The following is a 15344-nucleotide window of genomic DNA, read 5'->3' on the forward strand; positions in this document are numbered from 1 at the left end:
TTATTAGTCATACAACATTTTCAGCATTCGGCAGCGCCGTGCTCAATTGTATACTACTCTCGTGCTCACATGTCGTTGCAATGTCTTGACCACGAGCCAAATCATCTCACTCTATTCAGGGGCGGACGCAGAAATATCAATTAGTAGAGGCTCTTTACTAGTAATATTTATTCGAAAATATATTTTTAGATGATAACGGTCGCTGGTATGGGCTTTTACATTACAATTTACATAAAATTGACTACGAGAATAATGTAAAAAAATTAAATTTGTTAGGAGCTTAAGCCCCTCGGTACATACATGCAGGTCCGCCATTGATTGTGTGGAATGCAATTTCTCGGCTGACATAGATACGAACTGCAAAAACCAAAGCACAATCAATGTCATAAGTTCCAGTGGCTTCATATATAGGTGGTCAAATAATATTTATTAGTAAATAAATTTAATTAGAGTTTATGAATAATAAATAATTAAAAAATACTAGTTTATGAAATAAGATGGTATCTATGGACTATGATTGTGATTAATGTGATTAATGTAGAGCTAAAGTCTGACAGCTAATGGTCAATCTTTATCTGCAATTTAATTTTGTATAAGCCGCTTTAAATCTGACTTCATCTGCAATTTAATTTTGTATAAGCAGCTTTAAATCTGACTTCATCTGCACTCCCCATTCTGATATGGTGTGAAAATATTTTTATTAAGCACAAACTATTTAAAGTTAGGTGAGATGAAGAACAGAGATAACTGGAATAAGGAAAAAGAACATATTACAATGAATACTTACTGAATTAAAAGCAATAAAAACTCTATACGGATTCTAACTAAAGGAATCAATGCATCTGTACGATAAATTAATTAAATTGATGTGAGAATTGTTGAGGTATTAATTTGTAGTAGTACCTAAACAAGGCCGATTTGAAGGCTTATATAAGTAGGTAAGTTATGATATGCATATATGCGAAACAGGGTGTGGGCTTGAGGCCCACTCCTTTATATTGCAATAGATTTGTCTATGAAGAACGCAGTGTTTTGCAAGGTTGTTTATTCCTATTACTCTCTTAGCTGCCCACAAAAACTATACATAATTCTTAACAAACAAACACCTTCGGAAAATCACATTACCAGCACAAAAAGAAATTGGAAAAATGTCTTAGCAATAAGACATTTTTCCACAAGACAAACACTACTGCCAATCTAGGAGTCATTATAAAAGATCAGAAATAATTTTCACTCGCCACGTATTGTAGCAACCAAATTCATTACATAAACAAGAAAAGCACCCACCAATGAAACATTTCTCTCAGCCCATAAATACAGCAAATTTCTTCTTCTAATGAAAAGATGCAAGTCTCAAACACAAAAATCAGTATTAGGGGCAACCAAATGCAAAGGTAACAACAACATTGGTAGTCATTGCAGACTTATTGTTATACTACTATGATTTTAAAAAAGATGAACAAAATCAAGTTCAGTTCAACATAAGGATGACTAGAAAGTATATCAAGTTCAATTTTTTTAAGAATGAACACAAAATCATGTTTAAAAGGAAACCAATGCAACATGGTAGAATCATGTTTAAAAGGAAAACAAATAGGACTTAATACTCCCATGTCAAAAACTATTAATAGATGAATTGAAGGCGTTTCTCACAAAAAAGCTTCAGGTGGAAGCAGGAACAAAATTCCAAACATTCAAAACATAATAACAAGGTATCTTAATTCAATTCAACCAAAATTCGATTATAACAATAAAAAAACGCAAACACTACCAACATTTTAACGGTAGGATTTCTGGAACCTCGCACGAGCACCGCGACCTCCAAACTTCTTCGGCTCGCAGCGACGGGGATCAGCCACCAGCAAGGTACGATCGTACCTGCCGAGAATGTCCTTGATCTCCTTCTTAGACTGCTCATCGACGTACTTCTGGTAGTAGGCAACGAGTGCCTTGGCAATAGACTGGCGGATAGCGTAGATCCGGGAGGTGTGACCGCCTCCTTTCACGCGGATGCGCATATCGACGCCGGCGAAGCGGTGGCGGCCGAGGAGGAGGATGGGCTCAAACGCCTTGTAGCGGAGGATTTCCGGCTGGATGAGCTCGATCGGAACTCCGTTGATTTTAATCAGGCCGCGGCCGCGCTTGCAGTGAGTGACGGCAACGGCTGTCTTCTTGCGCCCGAAGCATTGGACGGATTCGGTCGGGGTCGGGGCCGCCATGGTTGGGGAGGATTGGGGGAGCGGAGGTACACACTGTGATGGAATTGGGAATTAGGGTTTTGATGAATTGATTAGGTTAAATACCATCACTTTTGCTTATTTACCCTTTTGTTGTGATTTGGGCCTATCTTGATATATTGGGCTAACTAGTTAAATTAATTGGGTTATTAACAATGAAAGATCTTGGGCTCTTTAAACTTCAAAGCATATTGCTCTCTAAATGCTATGCATAAATATAGAGTAGCCTTTGTTTATAAAGGAGTAGTAATGGTTATTTAAATAGTGAATTTTGATCAAATTTTGATGTCATTATAACCTTTGAATTATTAATATTAAATTATAAAATTTTAATTTTTTTAATTATTTCATTTATATATAAAATGTCATTTTGTAATGATGCTCAAAGCAATGTATTTCATTAAAAATAGTAATTTTGTTTGTTTATATTTCTTTATTTTCTTATTTCTCTCATCATTTTGTTGAAATATTGTCGTTTTTACATCTCCAAAAGATGTAGATTTGTACTTGAATAAAACAATTGAGAAAAATTAAAATTTTAAATTTAGTATCCTAGTTTTAAAAGAAATGGGATAAACAAGAATTTGACTATACTTCATAGCTCAAATAACTATTATCCTGTGTATAAAAGTTAAAATATATGAATTTTATATATTTCTTTTTGAATGTTATATGAAAGATAGTAAGCTAATATTATTAGTGAAAATGAAACTAGTTAGAGTATTAATAATGGAAGACGTTTAATTTTATGGACCACTTAAAATAGAAAAATATAACTATCGCTAAGAGATGAAATAACCATATATTTTTTTTATCTTGATTTTAATAAACGGAGTATTAGATAAATGTGGAACTGACTTGAAAAAGGGATAATATTATTGTAAATGTTAGGTTAGTGTCTGAGTCATGTTTTATATAAATAAATTAATATAATGACGAGAAAATCGAGTATAAAATAGTAATGGGATAATTTACGGAAATAGAAAATGCAAATTTACAAGAACATACAAAATTAACAAAATAGAAAAATGTATACATAGAACTATAGAAGGAAATGTTTTAATTTAAATGTGATAATATTCGTGACCCATGGATCATACTGAAAAATAAAAAAGAGCTATTAAACTGAAAATAACTTTTTTATATATAATTAATCCACGTAACAATAACCGGTTTTATTAAATTAGAAAGAAGCCACAAGTCACATAACTTGAAAATGTACTCCAACAGTTTCATAATATGAGGCGGTATCAGCTGATACGGCGGCACAGTGTAATCCCGTCAGCTATGGCGAGCTGGCAAATCTCAAACCTCTGATCAGCAGAGATAGCTTTGTTGAACTCCAACACAGAATCTCTATTGTCTCTAATGTATTTCAGCATTGGAGCGTCTGGTGGGGCCACCACAGACCCGTTCCATAGGGTATTGTCGTACCCGATCAACCCCCCTACCTTGACCAATTCTATCAGCCTATTGTGGTAGTTCCAGTAGTTGACCTTGTCGGCATCCACAAATACGAAATCAAACGTCCCATGATTCTTGCTCTGCAAAAAGAAGAAATCAAGAAAATACACCACTAACACTCATGTTAATACGATAAAATTGAATGATGAAATATAATGTGATTCACATTCATTGGTACAATGGAATGAAGGAGGGAATAAAATAAGAATGCAAATAGATTGTGATTTAATTCCTATCTTCATTCTATTAGCAACGATTTTCATTTTGTTAATATGTAGACTTACATCTTTAATCATTTCATCAAGAACCGGTAAAGCAGGGCCTTCTCTGAAATCAATTTTGTGTGTGACGCCAGCCTTTTCAATGACCGGCAAACCCAAATCGTAGTTCTCTCTATCAACGTCCATAGCCAATATCTGCTAATTAATTATAATTTATTACGAAGATACAAAATGAGATCTCACATTGTAATTATTGACATCAAATCTAATGGTAAAGATTTTAGTTTGTAGTATAGAAGGATCCAACCTTTCCATCTTGGGGAAGGGCGAGGGCTGTGGCCAAGAGAGAGTAGCCAGTGAAGACCCCAATTTCCATGGTGTTCTTCGCATTCATAAGCTTCAACAACATGCCCAGAAACTGCCCTTGATCCGGAGATGTAGCCATCCTATTCCTATTTAGTTCACTCACAATTTTGAATTTACAATAACAACAACAACAATAACGAAAAATGTTAAATTAATCCGTATCAACAAACATTGGGTGCTTTGCAGTAATTTCTCTAAGCTCTTTCATCGCCTTGTGCTCTCTCGGATACACACTTGTCTCCAGAATGTACTGTGTTTTTTCGATAAATTAAACAAATACTATATGAAATTCACCTCAATTAGTAAAAATAATGAACATTTTTCTTTAGAATTTACTTGGTAGAGAGCATCACTGTTCAGAAGACTCTTGTGCATAAGACTCTTGTGCCCACTCTCAGATTCTGCCATTTCCCAAATCAATTTTTTCTTTTTTCACGTTTGAGTTATGGATTTTCCTTATTTCTGCGATGAAAAAAGGTAATTATATAGAAGTTTGATGAGTTAATGGTTAGCTTGTTTATAACGCAAGTTGTGATGCCTGCCACCTTGTATTTTAATCAACGTTGTTTTTGTGAAGTATAACTAACAAATTTGTTATCACCCTAATAAAGAAAAAAATCACATCAATATTTATTATTAGTATTGTCATAGCTTTAAAATAGTCGTTAGCAAGGCGTGCAAGCATTTAGTGAAAAGAAAATGGATTCATTCAATAAGGTTAATTCATAACAAATTTTCATTAATTAACGAATGGAAATTATTCCTAATTTTTTTAAAAGCGTGTGTTTTTGTGGCAAGAGTTTTCTAAAAACACATGAAATCCGTGTATCTTAAATTCTTAAGCAGGTAGTGATAATGCCTTGTTTAGGGATTCATTAAACTGCAGCCTAAGAGCATTAGCAATGGGGCGCCCTAAGGCGCGCCACGTCAGCAGTTTTATCCTCCTACCTCCCAACCTGCAATGGGACGTCCTAAGGCGCGCCCTACGGCGCCACATCATCATTTTATTATTTTGTTTAATTAATTTAACTATTTTCAAATAACAAGTAACGAGTAAATAAAAAACGGTCTAAATAACAAACGCCGAAGTTTTAATAAAAAAAGTTACATCATTGAACTAATAATAAAAAAAACTAAGTCGGACCAATTCCTAACTTCCGACTCAGCTCATCGAGTAACGCCCGGAGATATTCGGCTTCGTCGGGGTCGGTACACTTCTTGAGGGCCATGTGCGTCTGCAACATCGTCCTTGCCATCGACGCTGTTGCTAACGACTCAAATGCGGTGGCCGTCTGGGTCGGGAGCTCTACCGGGACCGGAGCTTGGGCTGCAGCGGTCGACGATGAGATCGCGGTCGCCATCGGGCGTGCCATCGTCCGCCCATTTCGGATGCTCTAAACCTATATTATGAATCTATGATGTTGGGCTTGTTTATACGCATTGGTTAGTTCACATTCAGACAAAAATACACATGAAAGTCTTGCATGTTACTAATATACCCTTTACAGATAGGATTGTTTTAAGAAAACCAATGAAATTGGAAGAATCTGTAGATATAGTTTTATGACTCATCCTATCAATGCAACTGTGGAAAAAATAATTCATTACAAACTAACTTCAATGTAATTGTGGAAAAAATAATTTATTACTACAAACTAGCTTCAATACAATAGGGGAAAAAGATAATTTATTAAAAAATAATTTATTACTACAAACTAGCTTCAATACAATAGTGGAAAATGATAATTTATTACAAATACACTCCGTAGTAATTAATATAATCATAGACTCATTCAAAAAATAAGAATAAAGTTGAATAATAAGGCCTGGTTTGGTTTTCCAAATAGCTTATAGGAATATGATTAACTCGAGATAGAAATACGATCCAGAGTTAATATATGATCAAGACAAACTTTTTACGTTATTATGTGATGAATAAGATAGTCACCCAAATTTTTATAGAAATGGATGAAAGTTACGAATTTTGGTTAAATTCTATTCAATTCTGTACCCAAATTTTTATAGAAAGGGATGAAAGTTACGAATTTTGGTTAAATTCTATTCAATTCTGTAACTTTAAAAACAGTCAATTGTTCAATTAATTTAAATTTAGGAGGGAGTTATATATGAGTTAGAAATAGAAATTCATGATTTTTTTACAAATTTATATATCACTCGCAAAAACATAAACTTTAATATGAAAATTAGAATGACATCAAATCTGAAAATCTGAAAATCTGAAAATTACAATGTAGGACCGCACATTGTGATTATTGACATCAAATCTGAAAATCTAATGGTCCATATTTTAGTATGCAGTATAGTAGGACCCAACCTTTCCATCTTGGGGAAAGGCGAGGGCTATGGCCAAGAGAGAGTAGCCAGTGAACACACCAATTTCCATGGTGTTCTTCGCATTCATAAGCTTCAACAACATGCTCAAAAACTGCCCTTGATCCGCAGATGTAGCCTTCCTATTCCTATTTAATTCACTCACAATTTAGAAAATCACACATATAACAACAACAAAAGAGGAAAAAAAATCAGTCGAAATCAACTAACATTGGATGCTTTGCAGTAATTTCTCTGAGCTCCTTCGTCGCCTCCTGCTCTCTCGAATACACACTTGTCTCCAGAATATACTGTATTTTTTATACATTAAATAAATATATCAAATTCACCTCAATTCATAAAATAATGAACATTTGGCTTTAGAATTTACTCCCTCCGGCCGCGAATAGGATCCCGTTTTTTCATTTTAGTCCATCCGCGAATAGGAGTCCCGGTTCACTTTAACCATAAATGGTAATAGGATCTTACCTTCCACTAACTCATTCCACTCACATTTCATTTAAAACTAATATATACAAGTGGAGCCCCTATTCCACTAACTTTTTTCCACTAATTTTTCTTAACATTTCTTAAAACCCGTGTCGCCCATAAATGAGACTCCTAATTGCGGATTGAGGGAGTACTTGGTAGAGAGCATCACTCTGTTGTGCCTACTCTCACCTTCTGTCATTTCCCAAATCAAGTTTTTTTTCTCACTTTTTAAAGGCTTGCATGTTGTAATAGGATTGTTTTAAGTATAGTTTCATGACTCATCCTATCAATGCAATTGTGGAAAAAATAACTTATAGTACAAACTAACTTCAATGTAATTGTGGAAAATATCATTTATTACAAACTAACTTAAATGTAATTGTGGAAAATATCATTTATTACAAACTAACTTCAATGTAATAGTTGAAAAAAATAATTTATTACAAACTAGTCAATGTAACTGTGGAAAAAATTATTTATTACAAACTTTAATAGAGTAGTGGAAAAAGAATAAAGTTGAATAATAGGGCCGGGTTTGGTTTTCCAAATAGAATATAGCAAAATGATTAACCGGAGATAGAAAATTACGATCCAAAGTTAAGAAAGTGATCAAGATAAAAGTTTTTACATTGTTATTTGATGACTAAGATATTTAATGAAATTGTTTATAGTAAGGGATGGAAGGCAACAAATGAAGTTTTGTCAAATTCTAGTCAATTTTCCAACTTGAAAAGTAGATAATTTTATCATAACTTTAACATTTTCTTAATTGTGCCATTAATTTAAATTTAGGAGGAAATTATGTAGTATGATCTAGAAATCAAAAGTCATAATTTTTTTTACAAATTTAAATACCACAAACAAAAACATTGACTTTAGTATGAAAATTAGAATATGAAAGCTGGCTTCCAAATTAATCTAAATTAATGGAATAACTGAAAAAATGTTAAAATGATGGATCCATTAAATTATATCCAAGTTGAATGGAGTTGCACTAATCCCACAAATGATTCTGCTCCTTGGATTCCTTTCCCTCACATCACATCCGCCCTTTTCATCCACCTGAACTGGTAAGCAGCCTTTGATCCTGGATTTGCTGTTGCATGCTTTGTAAATTTAGCCTTCGATCAACTTCACATAATTTAGTCCATCAAATCCGTGTTGTGCAGCATGAGAAACTTGTTCGATGCATTCACAGGAACGATGCAGCATCTGTCTGGTTAGAGTCATTGTCTTTGAAGGAGTATATATTATTTACTAATCACAAGTCAAAATCATGAGATTTTCAAACATGCTACTAAAATTATCATCTTCTTGTGTTTGGCAGGCTTTAAAGTATAAGGGATCGAATATTATTGGAATGCAGGCACTAGATGGATTCTAAACAAGAACATATGCCCAATTTGCAATAGAAAACTCTAGTGATGGTGATTAGCAGCAGCTAGAATAATCAAGAAAATGTAAACAAAAAAACTATCAATATTAATCAAATTCTTAATTATAGTATTTCATAGTAGCTTTTGTAAAGAGCTGATTGAGTTGTAATAAAATAATCCAGAACATGGAGCAGTTTTTTTCCTCTCTCTTCTACATTTTGCCATGTTAGCTTATGGAGTAGCAGAGAGAGGAAATGTATGTGCAGTTTTCCCTCATCTCTCTCTCTCCTCTCTCTTCCATATTTTTTTTAAGTTTGAATTATTAATAAACTTCTTTCTCCTCAAGACCTCAACCACTACTTTCAATGGATTAAAACGTATGGTGAATTATAATCAATGGGTTAAAATACATTATAAAATTAAAATGAATATAGTCAAGGGCGGAAACAGCAGAGAGTGGGGAGGGGTACTTTCTTTCTTTTTTTCTTGTTTCGAAATTTTCAAAAAAATTACATTTAGCTCTTACCAAGCTACTGCAATTGAAGAGTAAATTACAGAATTTGAGTTTATGTGAACTGCAATGCATACGAACAAGATGTGTTGTGTTATGATGTTTGACACACGTTTCTTGTTTTCCCTAAGGGTTTAATAAGCTTAGGGGCTAGGGTATAGTACGTAGACATTACTAACAAATTGTTGTTATTGGAATATACGTATGTGCATTATTTGGTTTAGGTAGTGCATTATGTAGCTGTTAATTGTCATTATCTCAGTATATTATGCATTATTAGAGGTACTGTGTATATGGGTTAATCAATGGATTGTAGATTACATACGTGCATTTAGTAATGTCTACGTACTATACCCTAGCCCCTAAGCTTATTAAACCCTTAGGGGAAATAAGAAACGTGTGTCAAACATCATAACATGGTACATCTTATTCGTATGCATTGCAGTTCACATATTCTGCATTATATAGTTAATAACATCCATTACTCGTGACAATTTGGTGAATTATTCGTATCGTTTTATAATTTGTTATTAATGCGTACGTACTATACCCTAGCCCCTAAGCTTATTAAACCCTTAGGGGAAACAAGAAACGTGTGTCAAACATCATAACACAACACATCTTGTTCGTATGCATTGCAGTTCACAAATTGTGCATTATATAGTCAATTATATCCATTACTCGTTACCATGTGAAGATTACATACGTGTCTACGTACTATACCCTAGCCCCTAAGCTTATTAAACCCTTAGGGGAAACAAGAAACGTGTGTCCAAACATCATAACATGGTACATCTTATTCGTATGCATTGCAGTTAACATATTGTGCATTATATAGTCAATTATATGCATTACTCGTGACCATGTGGTGCATTATTCGTAGCGGTTTTCAGCCATTATTAGATTACTATTGTACCCTCATAATGCACAAAATAAGACAAATAATGCAACACGGGATTAATTACCCAATGTTGATCTTGACCGTCCATTTCTCTAATCTAATGGCTGATATTAAGAAGGAAAAAGGAGGAAATATAGGAAAAGGAAATGAATACATCCCTCTATATATATATATAATAGACATGGAGATTCAATAAGATTTGATAAATATCATGTTTAAATTTTCTTTTAAGATTAAAATATAATAAAGGATATTTTAGTAATAAATAATATTATTAATAATAAAACCGGTTCGGTTTAACTAAAAAAATGAAGGACAGTATATATGTAGAGTTTATATACGTTTATCTTTTCCCTATTTTTAATGGAAAATATAATGCAATCACAACAATATGTACTAATTTAAAAATTACACGATAATGATATTATACGTAAATTAACTTCCTTTTTTCAATCCTCCACTTATTCTATTTAAAAATTAATTTGTTTAAAACTTACAAATAAAAGAAAAACAAATGGAGATGATCTTTTTTTGAGCTGCATATTTAAATTCAAATCTAGTCATCTCTTTTTCTTTCCCCTACCGTCGTTTGGCGCCAAATCAAAATTTCTGGGTAAAAGGGATCACTGAAAAAGAAGAAACGCAATTGCGGGGATTTCTTGGAAAGGAAAAGGAAGCCTTGGATCGCTGTGTTTACTCGTGAGTGCATCGGCATCCCCTGCTAATATATTTCTCCCAATTTCTTGGTATTAGTGTTTGGTTTATTCTTCATTTTATCTTTTTTGTTTGGGAAATCATATGAGATTGACATTTTATACATGGAAAGAGGGATATTCGTTTTTGTAGTTAGTTGCAAATGTATAGTATTGAGTTTTAGTAATGCTCCTCAAATGCTTTAATTTTATCTGGATTCTGCAATGGTGGAGTATTGTTGGCTGCATTGTACGTTTCTTGATTTGTTCGTGCTTTCTTGTGTAGCTATTGCCCGATGGCGTAGTAGTTAAACATGTACTATACTATAGATTTAGACTAAAAAAGGAGTATAACATGTGAAGCAAATCATAATAAAATCATTTGTAAGGATTTGTTTGATAGGAGTATGTTCTGTTGATGAAAGTATACATTGATATCATGTTGTTAAAGAAATGATGGTGTGATTAAATTTGTCGAGTAGGCAGGTTTGATCATTCTTTTTATCTTGGGGTCGAGGAGAAATGCTGTGCCTCCTCAACCTTGTACTGCTACAAGTCCTGTACCAGTTCACTGTACAAAGTCATCTGGGGGTTCATCTCGAGAGTCGAATGCTCTTCAAGGTAGTTCACAACACTTTTAGGGTCAGAAACATCAAGTCCTAAGCAATATTGAATTATGTTCCAGCATCTTCCAGACATGATCATGTTCCTTGGATTCCTTTCCCTCGTATCAGGCCTTAGAAGAATCATCTGGTCAGGACAGACTGGTAAGCAGCCTACTTTTAATTAGTACTCCATATTTTGGGGGAATGGTGATGAAATGTACTCCATGTCAACCTGTCTAAGTACAACATTTCTTATTTTTTCAACAGATTCATGAGGTTTGATCTAAATTCTTTTTACGAGTGAGAACCATCTCTTTCTCAGCAGTGTCTTGCAACCAGTTTTTGTATACTATTTTACTATGATATGATTATGTTCCTCATAATTGGCACATTACAGAATCAGCTCCCCTTTTCATTTCAGGAGATACGAGGCTTGATCTTAGCGAGCCTGCGGTAAATCCTTTAATTAGTCTTCAATCAACATGATAAAATTCAGTTCATCAAATCCATGTTGTGCAACAGTTGCCATGGGAGTACTGGACTGAGTGAGGAAATGATTCGAGCCTCTATGAAAGAGCGGAAGCACGGAGCCTTGGAGTCAGTGGAACAATGCTGCATCTGTCAGGTTAGAACTACTCTTTATTTATGCAAATCTGGTGGCACTGATTCAGGAGGATTATGTTGATGGAGATGATCTCGGGATATTGGATTGTAAGCACGAGTTCCACATCGAGAAATGGTTGCTACTGAAGAACAGATGCCCAATTTGCAATAGAAAAGCCATGGAAAATGTAAATTAATCAAACGATGGGAATGAAAGATTACATTTCAATTTTCATAGCTAAGATAATACTGCAAACACCGGTTTAGTAATAACCGCTTTCACGCGCTTCTTTGATTATTTATTCCGCTTTTTAGCACCTTTTATTGCATGTGAAAAAAAATTGTAAGTATTTCCAATAAATATTGATAATGAACACATTTTTGCATATCGTCTCATTTTCATCAAATTCCGCTACTATATTTACAAGTGGTAACGCATAATGTTTTCTCCTAAAATTCCCATAAAAAATACTCTGTTTTCTCCTAAAATTACCATAGCTATATCTAATAAGAAAATTCCATGTTAGTAATTTCTAACGATGCACATTTCTCTATTTCACACTAAATGATTTATTGTTAACTTTTTTTATTTATTCTACTAAATTTAAAAATAGTAATTTCAACAAGTCCCGTTATAATCTCAAGAATCAGGAGTGAAAACAAATTTTACTAAATATAATTGGGAGCTTCAGTTTGGCCGAATAATTTAAGTTTATAAAATGAATACTGAACATATTATATTGTGTTTTTAACTGCAATCTATCTCATAATGAATACTGAAAATATTGTAGCACTACTAGTACTAATTAGTAACTAACTATGCTTTCCCTCTTCTACTAATTAAACTCACATTGTTTACAAGTTTTAAAAAAAAGAACTCCAAATAGAGACGCTCTTCTTCACTCATTTCTTTGATAACCGTCGTTTGGCGCCAAATATGAATATACTTTCTATTTAAAGGGGAAAAGGGAGTCTCTGTAAAGCGGAAACACAATTTCGGAGAGATCAACTCTACGCCATATAATCTTATGCTGCAATATTCAAGAAAATTGATAGCACTCAAATTTATCCACGATTGGAAAAGGAAGCCGTCGATCACTGTCTTTACTCTGTGAGGTTTAAGCGCTGGCCCATCTTTCAATGTTATTATCTTGTTTTCCGACTTAGTGTTTGGTTGATTTTGCGTGGGAAATCGTATGAGATTGAGATTTTATATGTGGAGCTAGAGAGTGATCTTCGTTTTTGCTTTAATTGGTGTAAAAATGCTTGCAAATGAGTTTCAGTAATGTTCCAATGTTGTACTCCCAATTTCCTCTAAATTTATTGGCATTAGTAGTTTGTCGTTGCCTTAACTTATCTGTTTCTATTTTCAAGTTCTTAACGCACACCCCTTCGTTTCTGCATTATATGTTTCTTGAATATTCGTGCTTTCTTGAGTGGTTACATGTGTATTAATAGATTTCGTACATCGATGGGAAGTTAGGATGGTGAAGCAAATCGTTTGTAAGGATGTTTGACAGGAGTATGTTCTGTTGATGAAAGTATACATTAATATCATGTTGTTTCCGTTGCTATAAAGAAACGATGGTGTGATTAAATTTCTAGAGTAGTTACTACTTTGCAGCTCTTCTAACTTTTCTGCAGTGTTTTGGTCTAAAAAGTCCCGAGATTCCTGCAATGGAAGGGGAAACAAATCAGGATCATTCCTTTCTCGGAGCATTGGACTCACCGGAAGGCTCTCCTAGCAGTAATGCTGTGGATGGCTTGGCTTCTGATGGTAACAGGCATGACGGAAGTAACGTTGGCACAAGTAACCTGCAAGAACAAACCTTCGATGATGATGCTGTGCCACAAAAGGAGATTCTGGTCCGTGGCACTGCCTCGGGAAGTTTAACTACATCATCAAGTGCGTCTTCTTCTGATCAACCGAGTTCAAGTAGTGGAATTGGTAGACTACTCTCTGGACGCTTCACATTTAAGTCCAACCAGCTGGTAAAGAAGTTATTGCAGAATAGTGTTCATTTACGTGTCGGTGGCATTGACTCAAGAAGTTTATCTATATCATTACATGTGCCTTCTTCTAATCAACAATGGTATACAAGTATTGGAGTTAGTACTCGTGGACTACGCCTCACTCCTCTCAGAAACTTAGCTCCAAGGCTAGTTGGAAATGTTGCTCAGGTGTCCGGAAATCAGGAGTGGATAAGTGACTATCCGTGGAGTACTGGACTGAGTGAGGAACAGATTCGCGGCCGTTTGAAAGAGCGGAAGCATACAAAGGAAAGATGCAGCATCTGTCTGGTTAGAGCCATGCCTTTTTTTTATTATTTGAGAGATTATAATTACACAAGTGTTGTTGTTATTTATGTGAATGTTATTGATTCAGGAGGATTATGATGAAGGAGATGATCTTGGGATATTGGATTGTAAGCATGAGTTCCACAAGAGTTGCATCGAGAAATGGTTGCTACTGAAGAACACATGTCCAATTTGCATAAGAAAAGCCTTGGAAATTGAATGATGGAAATAGCAGCAATCAAGAAAATGTAAATTAAATGTTAAAATCAATACAATACATTTCATTGCTAAGGTCATTATGCAAGAGCTGTGATAACCGTTTTAACTGATTCCCGCTGACGTGGTGTTGCTAAGTGTAAACGCGTTTAAAACTAACGCTTCTTCTTTTGTTTTTTTTATCCGCTTCTTCGCACCTTCGTCCTTTGCCATTTTTTGGGCCTATTAATTTAAGCCCAACGACACTTTAATTGCATGCAAAAAATTTATAATTCGAATAACTATTTCTAATAGGAAAAATTCTTCATGTTAATTTTAGTAGTTGCTAACACAGATGCTCCTCTTGCAACGGACTATATATCTGGATTAGTGATGGATTGATTCAAAAGGATTGTATATTAATTAACAGAAATTATGGAGTACTTACATTTTACACCCAAATTTGTACACAACTCTTGAGGAGAATAGAGTGTATAAGAGTATCCACAAGAGGGAGCCGCGGCTCTCGGGCATGGGACTTGGCCGGGCCGCGGCTCCTATAGTGGAGGACAAGCAGATGAGCAGACGGCCTGGCCGAGGCTCATGGGTGTGAGCCGCGGCTCAGGCCAAGTTTCATTTTTTTCTTATTTATTTCTTATAAATATACACATTCTTCTCAATTTTTTTACCCCATTCTAATCTCCGCTCTTTTCAATCTATCTCAATTCTACTTTCAAAAAATGAATACCAATGATGAGTATCAACAAATGATCTATTGGGCGTTCGATGAACTAGTTGAAGAGGTGCAACGTGAAGCTGACGAGGAAGCGGCGGCGGCGGTCCCTCGGCAGATCCATCATCGGCGGATAATCAGCCATGACCATGCCGGGGCTGACCGGTGGCTGATGGAAGACTACTTTGGCGATAACCCCCGTTATCCGCCAGAGATTTTCCGTCGGCGATTCAGAATGTCGCAGCGGCTCTTCATCATCCATATAGCGACGTCATTGGCCCAGCGGTACAGGTGCTTCACCCTTCGACGTGATGCCAGG

General features: G+C 34.9%; 4 protein-coding genes and 1 long non-coding RNA gene across 8 annotated transcripts; 3 read left to right on the plus strand and 2 right to left on the minus strand.

Annotated features, from left to right (window-relative positions):
- Window positions 1-134: 134 nt before the first annotated feature.
- LOC121742656 (40S ribosomal protein S16-like) lies at window positions 135-2288 on the minus strand. Of its 2 annotated transcripts, none has more exons than XM_042135858.1 (2): window positions 1776-2288; window positions 135-357 (listed from the first exon to the last, which is right to left on the minus strand). In XM_042135858.1, the coding sequence occupies exon 1, from the start codon at window positions 2217-2219 to the stop codon at window positions 1779-1781; it is 441 nt and encodes a 146-aa protein (XP_041991792.1). In that variant the 5' UTR covers window positions 2220-2288; the 3' UTR covers window positions 135-357; window positions 1776-1778. The 2 variants fall into 2 exon arrangements, with proteins under 2 accessions (XP_041991792.1, XP_041991793.1); XM_042135859.1 differs by having other exon boundaries at window positions 1772-2288.
- Window positions 2289-3357: 1069 nt separating this feature from the next.
- LOC121741086 (caffeoyl-CoA O-methyltransferase-like) lies at window positions 3358-4762 on the minus strand. 2 transcript variants are annotated; one of them, XM_042133781.1, is made up of 5 exons: window positions 4625-4762; window positions 4459-4538; window positions 4230-4374; window positions 3986-4117; window positions 3358-3781 (listed from the first exon to the last, which is right to left on the minus strand). In XM_042133781.1, exons 1-5 carry the CDS (start codon window positions 4694-4696, stop codon window positions 3488-3490), a joined length of 723 nt encoding a protein of 240 aa, XP_041989715.1. In that variant the 5' UTR covers window positions 4697-4762; the 3' UTR covers window positions 3358-3487. The 2 variants fall into 2 exon arrangements, with proteins under 2 accessions (XP_041989715.1, XP_041989716.1); XM_042133782.1 differs by lacking the exon at window positions 4459-4538 and having other exon boundaries at window positions 4625-4740.
- A 3341-nt stretch (window positions 4763-8103) lies between these two features.
- LOC121741087 lies at window positions 8104-8534 on the plus strand. Its single transcript, XR_006037774.1, has 3 exons — window positions 8104-8181; window positions 8281-8330; window positions 8439-8534. It is a non-coding gene; the product is annotated as an uncharacterized LOC121741087 (long non-coding RNA).
- A 2579-nt stretch (window positions 8535-11113) lies between these two features.
- LOC121741705 (E3 ubiquitin-protein ligase MBR2-like) lies at window positions 11114-11996 on the plus strand. The gene is made up of 6 exons (XM_042134588.1): window positions 11114-11212; window positions 11326-11358; window positions 11464-11472; window positions 11594-11649; window positions 11719-11821; window positions 11868-11996. Exons 1-6 carry the CDS (start codon window positions 11114-11116, stop codon window positions 11994-11996), a joined length of 429 nt encoding a protein of 142 aa, XP_041990522.1.
- Window positions 11997-12803: 807 nt separating this feature from the next.
- On the plus strand, window positions 12804-14435 carry LOC121741084. Of its 2 annotated transcripts, none has more exons than XM_042133779.1 (3): window positions 12804-12915; window positions 13444-14100; window positions 14186-14435. In XM_042133779.1, exons 2-3 carry the CDS (start codon window positions 13477-13479, stop codon window positions 14318-14320), a joined length of 759 nt encoding a protein of 252 aa, XP_041989713.1. In that variant the 5' UTR covers window positions 12804-12915; window positions 13444-13476; the 3' UTR covers window positions 14321-14435. The 2 variants fall into 2 exon arrangements, with proteins under 2 accessions (XP_041989713.1, XP_041989714.1); XM_042133780.1 differs by having other exon boundaries at window positions 12804-12910.
- Window positions 14436-15344: the final 909 nt, after the last annotated feature.

This window comes from Salvia splendens, chromosome 7 (assembly GCF_004379255.2).
Source record: "Salvia splendens isolate huo1 chromosome 7, SspV2, whole genome shotgun sequence".
Lineage (NCBI taxonomy): Eukaryota > Viridiplantae > Streptophyta > Magnoliopsida > Lamiales > Lamiaceae > Salvia > Salvia splendens.

Excerpts from the sequence above, each read along its gene's own strand:
- LOC121742656 (XM_042135858.1), bottom strand. The coding sequence starts at position 2,219 with ATGGCGGCCCCGACCCCGACCGAATCCGTCCAATGCTTCGGGCGCAAG.
- LOC121741086 (XM_042133781.1), bottom strand. The coding sequence starts at position 4,696 with ATGGCAGAATCTGAGAGTGGGCACAAGAGTCTTATGCACAAGAGTCTT. Across the intron at positions 4,539-4,624 it reads ACAGTGATGCTCTCTACCAA|TACATTCTGGAGACAAGTGT; the intron begins GTAAATTCTAAA and ends GAAAAAACACAG. Across the intron at positions 3,782-3,985 it reads TTGATGAAATGATTAAAGAT|AGCAAGAATCATGGGACGTT; the intron begins GTAAGTCTACAT and ends TTCTTTTTGCAG.
- LOC121741084 (XM_042133779.1), top strand. The coding sequence starts at position 13,477 with ATGGAAGGGGAAACAAATCAGGATCATTCCTTTCTCGGAGCATTGGAC. Across the intron at positions 14,101-14,185 it reads AAAGATGCAGCATCTGTCTG|GAGGATTATGATGAAGGAGA; the intron begins GTTAGAGCCATG and ends TTATTGATTCAG.
- LOC121741705 (XM_042134588.1), top strand. The coding sequence starts at position 11,114 with ATGCTGTGCCTCCTCAACCTTGTACTGCTACAAGTCCTGTACCAGTTC. Across the intron at positions 11,213-11,325 it reads AGAGTCGAATGCTCTTCAAG|GCCTTAGAAGAATCATCTGG; the intron begins GTAGTTCACAAC and ends CCCTCGTATCAG. Across the intron at positions 11,822-11,867 it reads AACAATGCTGCATCTGTCAG|GAGGATTATGTTGATGGAGA; the intron begins GTTAGAACTACT and ends GCACTGATTCAG.